Consider the following 12385-nt stretch of genomic DNA (forward strand, 5'->3'; position numbering starts at 1 on the left):
GGGGAGCCAGGAGAGGGGGAGGAAGCGGGGGCTGTCCCTGCACTCTCAGCCCCAAAGCGGAGTGCAGGGGCAGGGTTTGGGACCGCGGCGGCGGCGGCCCGAAGCGGCGCGCTGAGCACGCCAGTTAAAAAAAGCACCGGGGAGCCAGGAGAAGCGGGGGGCCGTATTAAATCCGACCGCGGGCCGCATTTGGCCCGCGGGCCGGACTTTGGACATGCCTGGCTTAAGCAAATGCCATTATGTCATTTGACTGGGGTGTGGGTGGGGGAGACTCCTGCAATAGCTTCAGTCAGACAAGACAACCCTAATCAACACACTGGGGGCTGCCCTGTCTCACAGAGCCAGGGTGAAAAGTGTCTCTTGTGGGTAGGGTGTTGTTCTGCTCACACTGATGTGGATGTAAATTGGGCGTGAGACTGAAGCCCAGAGTGTGGCGCTGCTGGTGGGATGGGGGAGTGGGAAGGGATGCAAGGTCCAAATGAGATCTGCTGCATCATGCATTGATCATGCCAATGAAATAAGATAACGAAATAGTGAACTTTTGGATCCGGTTAGCTCCTTTATTTCAGAAGGCCGCTGATTTGAAGCTGTACGGAAAAAAACAAACTCGCTTATGTAATTGGCCTGATCCAGCTTTGCATGTGATGACCCCAGGGCTTGGCTCAGTCTGAAGGCTGCTGTAGATATCCATGGCTCATATTTGAAGATAGGCTGCGGATACAAACTTTGTATCCATTCAGGACTCCACCGTAGAACCCTTCCAGCTGCTTAAAAGTCTGCTCCAAAACCCTGGGAAGCCTGACCATTGACATCACTGGTCTTGGGATCAAGCCATTACATGAAGAAACATTTTGCTGAGGACAGTGCCTCTGCTACAGGTTGTTAGAGGCTCTGGATATCAAGTCCTTCTTCAGTAACTGACAGATTGTGAGCTCACCTCTGGGTGGTGGAAGTCGTGGTAGACAAAAAGAGAAGCTGCTTTCTAGGAGACGGGATGTGGAGAAAACTGCTCCACGTGATGAACAGAACTGGTTTCAAACAGTGTCCTAGGTAGACGATGATTCCTGTTGGGTCAAATGCAGAGAAACCGGACAGGAGCAGTGAATGGCTGTCAGGTGAATGGGTTTGAGGAAAACCTGATCACCCCCCATGCGGAGTGTTGAGATTTTATGTTTATAGTTCAAGAACTCTAGGCTCTTAACTGAGAAGTGAAACCAAGCAGCTTATGGCCATTCCAGCTGATGCGAACTAGGGATGTTAGACAGCATGTAATTCAATAGGTGTGTAACCACCAACATTTTCTGTGGCTACATGACTATTCGATAGTCCCCAGGGACGGGGCTGGCAGCCAGCTTGCTCCCAGCCCGCCCCTCGGGGAGTCCCCTCTCATCTTGTGCTGCTGCCTCTCTATCAGCGACAGCAGCGCGGGATGGCAGCGGAAGCTGGTCCACAAGGGGAGCTGGTTTGAAAACCAGCTTCCTGCACAGACAGGCTCCCGTCTACCACCTTGTGCTGCTGACGGCAGCTGCCCTTGTCCTTGGGGCGCCCAAGCTCCCCATGAACAGAGGCTGCTGCCACGGCAACCTTCCCTACCTTCCCCACCTGTGCTGCTGCCTCTGATAAAGAGGGTGAGGGAATACGTGTAGTCGACAGGATTAACCAATAAGCCTAGGCTTATCTGTTAATTATGTAGACATGTTGACATCCCTAATGCAAACGAGATCATTGCAAACTTGGAACCCTCCTTTTTTCCCCCCAAGCCAATTTGTATTCATTTTTGTTGGATCAAGTCACTGGACTTTCTTTGAAATGCTTATTGACTTTCAAAGAGTGCCTGCAATTGGATGCCGTGGGAGATGTGAGCTGAGCATGAAGGACGTTGGATTTTTGAAAAGGGAAGAGACCGCATTAGATTTTCCTTGAGACTTCTGTGCACTTTTTAGAATCTCTTTAAAGCCCAGTTCTATTTCTTGTCTCACATGTTTTCTTGCGACACAGAGCTTCAGAGGCTGACAGCACAGCAGTTGGCCTTTTTATTTTGTGCTACCAAAATGTTACTTGTATTGTGATGTGAACGATGGGGGTCACAAGCCAGCCAGTGGGGCAGGCGAAAGAGTCCACGTGTTTTAATTCAAAATACCATGGCCTCTGTGTCAGCAAGAGCAACATTTTCCATGTAACAGCAGCAGTAAATGAAGATTATCCCAGGATCTGCTGTGGGGACTGTGGCTAGTTTAGTTCATGTGTTTGGATTTTGCAAAACACAGCTGCCCTGACACTGCAGTTGTGGGCAGGGTGCTGCTGGTGAAGAGACGTTTCCCACTGTCACTTAGCCTGCTTTGCTAGTTCAGTGATGTTCATTTGTTTCTTATTTTCGTATCTGTCCTAAGTCAGAGCCGAGAAGTACTCACTGCCCTTCTTCCTCTTTGCAGTGCAACTCTACTCAAAATGCCTTGTATCGCAGGAGTTCAGTTACAGATCCCGAGAGCTGAACCTTAGGGAGTGTCTGCCAGTGTAGTTTTGGGATCTGAAGGGAATTTTGGCTGTAACTCTTTGGATCTCAGGATGTTTGCACATGGTGGAAGTTCTGTGCTGCTGTCTTCACAGACCGCTCAGTGACCTGGTCTTCCTACTACATCATGGTAGGGATGTTACATATCGGTTAATTGAATAGTCGATTAATCTCATGAATTCTTATCAGTTAGTCGACTATTATATAGCCTCGTGGGCGGGGCTGGCAGCCAGTGCACTCCAGCCCCTCTCCTGGGGAGCCCCCTGCCACCTTGTTTTGCTGCCTCTATCAGAGACAGCAGTATGGAGTACTAGGAGGGAGCTGGTCTGCAAGGGGAGCCAGTTTAAAAATCAGCTCCCCTCGTGGACCGGCTGCGTGGCACCCCGCGCTGCTGCCTCTGATACAGAAGCAGCAGCACAGGATGGCAGCAGACCCTGCCTGGGGGAGAGAGAATCTCTGAGCTCCCAGACCCAGCGCAAGCAGAAACTGAGTCGGGCTGCCTGCCCACTTGGCTCCCAATACACTTTAAATGCAGAGCCACAGTGGGTGTAGGTCCTGGACCCGGCGCAAGCTGGGACTGAGCCGGGCTGCTGGCCAGCCTGCTAAAATATTTAGTGGCGGGGAGGAGACTGCGTGTAGTCTATAGCATTAACCTATAAGCTTTTGCTTCTCGGTTAATTGACTACTCTATTTCATCCCTACACCATGGAGCAGTAATTGTCCTAAAAGCCCAAAGAGTATGGAGTAGAAGTGAACCTTGCCTTAAAAGGCATTTAGTGGCTGAAAACTTAGGTGGCAAGGGGCTTCCTGTCTCCTCTAGGCTGTGAAGCCCTGGTGGTTTGCTCTTAGAATCATAGAATTGGAAGAGACATCAGGAGGTCAAGTCCAACCCCCTGCCCAAAGCAGGATCAATCCCAACTAAATCATCCCAAGCAGGATTTTGTTGAGCCGGGACTTAAAAACCTCGAGGGATGGAGATTTCACCCCCTCCCTAGGGAACCCATCCCAGTGCTTCACCACGTTCTGAGTGAAATAGTTTGTCCTAATATTCAATCTACACCTCCGCCACTGTAACTTGAGACCATTGCTCCTTGTTCTGCCATCTGTCACCACTGAGAACAGCCTCTCTCCATCCTTTTTTGAACCCCCCCTTCAAGTAGTTGAAGGTTGCTAAATAAGCCCAAATCCCTCAGCCTCTCCTCATAAGACAAGTGATTCAGCCCCCTAATCATTTTTGTTGCCCCCTTTGTGCAAAGGGTCTTCTGCAAGGGGAGACAGTTGTCACCTTGCCATGGTGCACGTCGTCCATAGCGGGGCACCGATTATGGTTTTGCAGCACAGATTCGGAGATGAGCCCTTTGGTTGCCCTTGCAAGCTTAATGCTTCATAAAATAGTCACATTTGGGAGTTGAAATTTTCTCACTCAGCCATTGCCAAAGATGAATTGGTTTTTGCACATGAAGGTTTGACCCAGTTGTCTAAGAGCATCTGTCCTGGAAAAGGGGAACAGGAGGGATTTTTGGTTGGAGAAACAACTGCTGCTCTGTTTGAAGATTCTTCTCTTTGTTAATAGCCAGAGGTAGTGTTCTGAGCAGAGCATGTGCAGCAGTAACGTGACTTTCTGGTAACCTGAACAACCAGCGGAGCTCTCAGTAGTAGAGATAAGCACGAGTACCTTGAGTCTGACTTGCAATCCAAAGCGATAGCATGTAATGCACGGGACTGTGCAGAGAGACGGGGGTGGCTCTGCTCACACTGATGTGGATGTAAATTGGGCTCTAAATGTGAATACGTGGTAATTCTGTGCTACCCGTAAACAGTGGCTCTACAGAGGGAGACAGACAATCATTGTCCTTAGAAGTGTGGGTCCCCCAGATTGTGCTATTGCTAGTTTTTTGCTTTTGAGTATTGTAGTCTTTGGGGAGCATGTTCCCATTTCCCTTCTACCAGCACTGACAAGTACAGTCCACGTAGTGCGGCAGTCCTTTCGGGTCGCAGGTTCACTCTCTGAGCCCGCTGGCGCGTCGGCTCAGTGCAAAACCTCGTCACTCTCCTCCCTGGCTGTGGTTCTCCTTCGGGGCAGGATGTAAAGACAGGATGTTGCTGAAATTATTGTTCTGGGGCCTCAGTCGGGAAGACGAGGGTGGAGCTGGTGGAGGCTCCACTGATGAAGGTCCTGACCATGAAAAGCAGCCAAAGCCTCCTCCCTGTCCAAGACCACTCAGCAGCTCAGGCTGCTGGTAAGTGGGAACGGTGAAGGGACCTCTCCCAAGGTACTGCCCCTGGATTTGCAGAAGCAGGGAGCCCTTTACCCCGAGCTGCCCCCCCTCTGCTGGCTGAACAGCCTCTTCTTGCCCTCTCCAGAGATGCCTCCCTGCTGGGGTGGGGTTAAGTCAGCGTGGGAATAATGTCCAACTCTGTTCCTCTTCTTGTTGCTGGAGCAAGGAAGATCTCTGCTGCGTGTCCTCATCTCTCTCACTCCCCACTAAGGATGGGGCGGTTTAACCGGTCAAAGCTCACCCGTAACAGGTTACGGTTAACCAGTGGAGCTGGAGTTACGGTTAACCAGTGGGGCTGGAGTTACGGTTAACCAGTGGGGCTGGAGTTGCTCCCTGCCTGCCATGGACAGGGATTGCTCTAGTACATCCCCTGCCTGTGGCAGGCCTGGGCACCCTGCAGGTAGGGGCTGCTTCTCTGGCAGGGCTGGAGCAGCCCCTGCCTGTGTCCGGCAGGGGGGCCATTCCAGCTGGGCAGGAGTGCCTTCCCTCCCACTTGCCTCCCCCAATATGTTTAACCAGTTAGTCAATTAAACGGGATTTTCCGTCCCTACTCCCCGTGCTTTTCCAGTGCATGCTGGTGAGAGACGATTTCAAGCTCTCTTAGACCCTAGTGCTTTGGGAACCTTTGCAGTTAGTGGGGGGATGTAGAAATGTGGGGTAAGACTGTGCCCTAGTGACCCTTCCTTCCATTGGGAGATCTGAAGTTCATTAGCCGTAGTCTCCTTTTATGTCTCTAGTCATCTCTGCAGCAGCTTGAATCAAAGGCTTTGGTGCTGCAAACTTTGATTGAAAGACTATTTCCAAGCATCTGGCATGGATTGCTTCCTTTTCTACGGCATTTATCACCCGGCCCATCGGACACCAGAGCCAAAACTTCAAGAAGAGGAAACAAGGTTTCCCTCCAGGTCACTGTGAAGACTGCAACATGTAAAGCTGGCTTGTCATGCATGTTCTTGCTGTTGATCAGAACAGTTAATCTCCCCTTCTAGGGCCCTGCGGGGAGCAGATCTATCTTGGCAGTGTAAAGCGTTCTGAAAAAAAATGTATTTTTTTTATTCAGTCAAATTTTGTTCCAGTTGCATAGTTGTTTTATCCCCCCTCCCTCTTTCGGTATTGTTTGATAGGTCAACCTTTCCTGGAATCTCAGGCTATTTAAAACTATTTTTCTCCCATGGAAATGTCATCCTTTTTGAAATGAAGAATGACCCACCCTTAGAACATTTACTTCTGAGGCAGTGTTGCCTATTGGATAAAGCATTGGACTGCTGAGTGGCATTGGGCAAGTCTCTTCGCCTTTCCATGCCTCAGTTTCTCTAACTCTAAAATAGGGTGTGCTGCGAGGCAGTCAAAGAGAACAGAATTCAAAATGGCCAGTCTTAAAGCGACAGGTTTGTTGTTGGTTTTTTTTTTTTTTTTGTGCTCAACAACTTTTCCCTTGGTGTTCCCCATTAAAAAAAAAAATTGTTTGGTGTTCCTCGGTCTTAAAAAGTTTAAGAAACACTGGTCTAGTGAATTGCATGTTATTCCAAGTCTGCGAATCTGCATGTATTTCCTCTTTCTGACCATGCATTATCTTGTTTACTGGTGTGTGTGGTAGGGATATGAATGATTCACTGGTAAGCTTCACCCTTATGAGTGAGGCTTATCGATTCTGATTTACTGGTGGGGGCTGCAGCAGCCTCCTTCCCCACCCTCTGTGGGCCTGGCCTGGGCACACTGTGGACAGGGGTTCTCCAGTCCAGCCCTCTCCCCCCACCTCCCTGTTTAATCGGTTAACCAGTTAACCATCATGTTTAACTGATTAACTAATTACATGGGATTTTACATTCCTAGTGGGTTCTGACTACCACAGGAGAATGAGAACCTATGCCAGGGGTAGATAATAAGTCAGAGGCGGTTCCTCGGTGGGTCACCGGAGCTTTATTTATTTACATGCGTGTCTGCAGTTATGGTCCAGTTCACCAGAGTTAGCCCCTGGCAGGTCATCAGTACTTGATTAGCCTGCACATCTTCAGATCCGGCCGCTTGTAGCTCCCGTTGGCTGCGGATCATTGTTCTTAGCCACTGGGAGCTACGGGAACTATTGTCCCGGTCTGTGCTGCTTCCTGCAGCTTCCATTGGCTGGGAACGGCGATCTGCAGCCAATGGGAGCTGCAAGCGGCCGTATCTGCAGATATGCAGGTTAATAAAGTGCTGATGACCTGCCAGGGCTAACTCTGGTGAACTGTGTCTGGGCTGCTTATTGCCCACCCCGGTCTACGCAGACATCCCAAGAAGTAAGGACTCACCTGTGCATCCATTCAGCTGAGGGGTGTGACAGCAGCATCCCCCTTTGGAGAACACTTGGGGAAAGGCCGGGATGAGGATGAGGATGGATGAGCATGGGGACTATGGGCCACATTCATTCCTGGTTGTTACTCCAGGGATGAAGTTGGCTAAGGATTTTAAGCCCCTTGTTTTGGGTAGGGGGTGCTAAACATAACCCTCAAAGCACTGTGGAGCAGTTCATGAGTGGCACTCAAGACCTGATGGCAAAAGTTACAGTTTTTTCCAATCCTTTCCCCCTTGTCCTGAATTTTTCTTGTTTACGCCCCAGTAGATCCACCCTCTTCATGAGCCTCCCTCAAAAAGATAAGACATAATGTCCCACTCTTCCTCTTCCTCTTCCTCTTCCTCTTCCTCTTCCTCTTCCTCTTCCTCTTCCTCTTCCTCTTCCTCTTCCTCTTGGGGCTAGTTTCCCTTCCTGATATCCCTTGCTCACTGGCAGAACCCACCAAAGCCCCAGCGATCTCCTGTCCTATGTGAGTGGCTTGTCAGCTACTCCCAAAGGTCGAGTCAAGAATACATCGTAAGGAAAGTGGATCGCCTCAGAATCATAGGCCAGAGGTTGTCAGGGTTGGACGGAGGAGGCGACACAAAACTTGCTCCAGTTGACGTATGAACTATGCAACACTCATTGCAAACTGCTTTCGTGGCCATACCGTGGTAGTTCCTGCCTGCCTGATCATATCTGCCTGGGCGGACTATAAACGACTGTTTACAGTGCGGGAGTGAGTTTCATGCCCTAGCAGAAGTGAGCATCCCTTCCCGATAAGCCTGGGCCGTCAGACTTTAAGGGTTTTATACACTGAGGGCAGTAAGGGCTTCAGGAATTGAGAATGACACTGACTCTGTCAAAATCTATCAAGTAAACCTCAGTGTTAGGTGGTTTGAAGGCAAATGGAAACAGGCTCATAGATTTTGTTAGCACAATATTGAGATATATTTTGCTATAAAGGCCATGTAAAAAACTCCTCATTATTCTCTGTCTTGGGTAAGGAAATATATTTTCCCTGCTATTGTTTGATCTGCTGTATCTTATTGATCTATTTATTATGGTGGTTTATGATGATAACTAGATACTAGATAATCCGATAGCTAGTTCCGATTTGGTGTGTTCCCTCCCCATTCCCTCGTGTTAAAACAAGCTGATGCTGTATAATCCTCTTTGCGTTAAGTGTTAACAATTTGTTGCAACCTTGGCTGTATTTTTCTGGCTGAAATTATGTGACGCTCAGGAGCTTGAATATAGGTGAAAGGATATTTGTTTAAAACTCCCAGTTTTGATTTGCTACAGCACTGGACTTCAGCCTTCCAATTTGAGTCTGCTACCAAACCCCGCCAATGAAAGTGAACAATTTCCCAGCTTGTCCCTATTTCACCAGATAAATGACCCTTTCTCTAGGAAAGCATTTGTTTAGCTGAATGTGCTCCATTTTATATCACACTGATCTTTGATCAGCTTTTGTGTAGACATTGTTTTCTTTTCGATTTTGCTGGTTTTTTAAACCAATATTTTGCTTCTCTGGATTTTCACATTGTATCAAATGCCTCTTTGATGTTGAAGCTAGATTGATTTCACAACTATGGAGTTCTCTATAAACCGGGAATGGCTAATATTAAGGTCTATGTGGGTAAGAATGGTCTGTGTAGTTATTTAATTAGTAAATATTTTGTAGAAGTGTTGCAAGTATTAATTAAAATGCCACTTCTGTGAAAAGTAACTTGTGACAAACAGTCATGTAAAAAACTGAGACAGACATTATGATAAAAATGCAATGGTGTGGCAATACAACTGACTTAGAAGGGCAGTTCAGTTTGCTATAGATTAGCTGACTTTTGAAAATTACCACTGAAGTGTATGTGTTTAAAGGTAAATCAGTTTTTTCCTGCCTGCTTCAGTTTGGCAAATGGAGCAATACAGAGGGGATTAGTTTTCTTTTACTAGAATATCTGAGTTGAATAACTTGACATGCTCTTTCCGACGCCTTTCAGGTGTATTTAGAGTAAACTATGACTCTCTTCAGCTGGAAAAAGCTTTGTATTTTTCTCCAGTTTTTCAGCAGATTTCACTTTCTAAAATGTCTGGGGTTTTTTCCCCCAGAGATCCTTTTCTAGGATAGCTGCCTGTGATAAACTTGTGGAGAGAGATGACAGCTGAAGTGAACGTAGACGTTGTTTCGATAAGTTTGGTTGTTGTATATTCTTGTGGTGGCATGAGCTGATTGGTTACCCAAACCACTACACAGCTACATGCGGTTTCTGGTCCAGTGCACATGGAGCTGTCTGCCAACCTGCGCTGCTGCCTCTGATTCAGAGGCAGCAGCATGGGGCGGTGGGTGGAAGCCGCTATCCATGGGGAGCAGGCTTAAAAGCCGGCTCCTGAGGCACAGCAGCTCCGAGGGATCTGGCTGCCGCCCTATGTGTAACCATGTAACTGCTAAAATTTTCAGTGGCTACACAGTTAGCAAATTACACTCATTTTAACCCCCCTAGTACTTACTATTCAGGGCAGAGGGGTCTAAAAAGGTTAGGGTTGCCAGGTGTCTGGTTTTGAACCGGACAGTCCGGTATTTGAGGGTTCTGTCTGGGATACAAAATGAGAAAATACTGGACATATAAAATGTCTGGTATTTTCCAGTTAGGTAAGTTTTATTATTATTAGGAGTATCAGTACATAGTTCCGAACTGCCTGGCTGGTAGACACACTCATGCTGCGTGAGCGTGTCTACCAGCCAGGCGGTACACAACTATGTGAGGGGGGCAGGGGCGGGCCCAAGACAGGAGGGAATCCCTGGGGCAGCACTTGCTTGTGCTTCGCCGGGACCATGCGCAGGACGGGCAGAACCCTGGGATCTGTGTGCGCCTGGGTCAGTCCTGCTCCCCGCTAGCTGATTATCTCCCCCCTCCCCCCGCTTCCCCCTCAACCAGCCCCGTTCCCCCCGACTTCTCCCCCTGCCCCCAGCCAGTCCCGCTCCCTCCCCCCCAATCTAAGATCAAGTGTGTCCGATATTTTTTTGAAGCCATCTGGTAACCCTAAAAAAGGCCTAAAAAGATAAGGCAGTGGAAAGGTTGAAGAAAGGAAGTTTTAGTTCCCCTTCCCCCCCATTTCACAGGCGTGGGAAACTAAAGCACAGAAAGATTAAGTGGGTTGTCTAGAGTCACACAGGAAGTCTGTAGCAGACCTGGGGACTGAACCTAGAACTCCTGTACCCCCGTTGAGTGCCTCAACTGGCCGACATCTTTCATTTGTTACATGTGTTATCTCCGTCATCAGCAGCCACACTTGACCCTTTGTCTTATGCCAGAGAACGAAACCCCAAACCCTCAAAGGATTTGAAAAAAAATCATAGACCTGACATTTTGCTGTGTGCATGTCCTTCTCTCAAAGGCTTACCAAAGGAGACATGTGGTTGGAACTCTGTACTGGTTACTTTGTATAGTAAATCCATTATTTCCAGTTCCTTCCTGCTGACCTGTAACTTACAGCAAAAGAAGACACTTGGAAAACAGCAATAACTCTTTTTTAAAATAGTCTAGTGACGTTTAAGAATGGGGGAGAGATGTTTTAAAATGCTTCTCTGTATTTGTACTAGGGATATGAGTACAACTCGCACCGCCCTCCCCCTGCCCCTTGCTGCCTCTGACACAGAGCCAGCAATGGGGAGGAGTGGAGCAGGAGCTGGGATGCTGGGGGGAGCCGGCTTAAAACCCAGCTCCCCCCAACACCGTCTCTGCAGTGCCGCCTGGCCCCTCCCACTCCATGCTGCTGCCTCTATCAGAGGCAGCAGTGGAGGGGATAGAGGAGGCTTCCATGAAGAGCCTCAGTGATCTCAACTCTGTCTTTGCTCACGCCTGTTGGGGACCTACCCCCGCTGCCCAGTTCCTACTACATTTAAACTACAGAGCCACAGCGAGGGTAGCTCCTGTACCAATGTGAGCTGGTTTAGAGCACCTTCCCTTATTGACCTATCATGTTGTTGATACAAATTATATCGACTATACTATTAGTCAATTACCTGCCTCTTAATATCCTGAATTTGTGCATGATAGGAACTGTGATATGTTGTAGCAATAGTGCTCTGGTGTTATTACATATATACAGCTAGGTATTACATACTCAAAACAGTGTGGGAGCTAGGCAAAAAAATCACATTGTTGAGTGAGGGGAATTGTATACAGTACCTGGCTGTTGTGCATGGCTTTGAAAAAGTGCCTTTCCTGGAGTAGATTTTGAAGGGCCGATTAACAAAGGAGCGGAAGAGCTTCAGCACTTTCATGTCTGTAAAATATCAAATGGAGAGCGGCAAGTGCTTAAAATACAGTTTCCTAGGTGGATGTTTTTAAAAGGAATCCTTTTGAATTTTAATTGTAGTTTGGATTCCAAGTTTGAGAGTTGATTAGCCTGTCTATGCGCAGAGCATAAGATCTCCAAATTGATTGATAGGCTTAAAAGACGGGATAATTGTTTGGGCACAGCTGAAATAGGTTCTAAGCTTTTGGTTTCGTGTCTGACCTTTTCCTGCATTGGCCTGTACTTGTGCACTGTGGCTGTTGCTTTGTGGTGGTGAGGGGAACATCTTGGCTGTGTCTACACTAGGCCACTTATTCTGGAAAATCAGCCGCTTTTCCGGAATAAGCTGCAAGCTGTCTACATTGGCTCTTGAATTTCCGGAAAAGCAACGATGCTCTACTGTACAAAATCAGCCGCTATTCCGGAAAAACTATTCTGCTCCCGCTCGGGCATAAGTCCTTATTCCGGAACACTGTTCCAGAAAAGGGCCAGTGTAGACAGCCCAGTAGTCTTTTCCGGAAAAAAGCCCCGATCGCGAAAATGGCGATCAGGGCTCTTTTCTGGAAAAGCGCGTCTACATTGGCCACAGACGCTTTTCCGGAAAAAGGACTTTTCCGGAAAAGCAGCCTGCCAATGTAGACGCTCCTTTTCCGGAAAAACTGAAAACTGAATAGTATTTCGTTTTAAGCAGTTCCGGAAATTCATGCCAGTGTAGACACAACACAGCCATAATGTTGTTAGATTGAGATTTAAATGACTGAACTTCTTTGCCAGTTTCTTTTCCTTTTTGTATCTTCACCCCCATCTTGCACATATATCTGGTCCTTCTGTTATCTCATTATTTTAGGACCAGATTGCCCCTTTTTGCAGGAAACCTTGTGAGTGAATTAAACCCTGTTCGTGTGAGCTCAGAGTTTCCCGTAAGTTTTCTCCTCAAGGGAGGTGCTTTGGCGACTTCACAGAGCCACACTGTGTCTTGCT

General features: G+C 47.9%; 1 protein-coding gene across 7 annotated transcripts in view; it reads left to right on the plus strand.

The window, feature by feature from the left end:
- ATP11C (ATPase phospholipid transporting 11C (ATP11C blood group)) overlaps window positions 1-12385 on the plus strand; it is a 146456-nt gene that overhangs the window by 40504 nt on the left and 93567 nt on the right. For 3 of the 7 annotated variants that reach the window (XM_075941063.2, XM_075941064.2, XM_075941065.2), the window contains exon 1: window positions 7505-8744. The exons of 2 other annotated variants lie outside the window; for them this stretch is intronic. In XM_075941063.2, coding sequence (XP_075797178.1) covers window positions 8697-8744 — 48 coding nt within the window. In that variant the 5' untranslated portion in view covers window positions 7505-8696. Of the gene's footprint in view, window positions 1-7503; window positions 8745-12385 lie in introns of those variants that run through there. 2 more of the 7 variants (XM_075941061.2, XM_075941062.2) reach the window with 1 other exon arrangement.

The sequence above is a fragment of the Pelodiscus sinensis genome, chromosome 13, assembly GCF_052426305.1.
Source record: "Pelodiscus sinensis isolate ZL-2025 chromosome 13, ASM5242630v1, whole genome shotgun sequence".
NCBI lineage: Eukaryota > Metazoa > Chordata > Testudines > Trionychidae > Pelodiscus > Pelodiscus sinensis.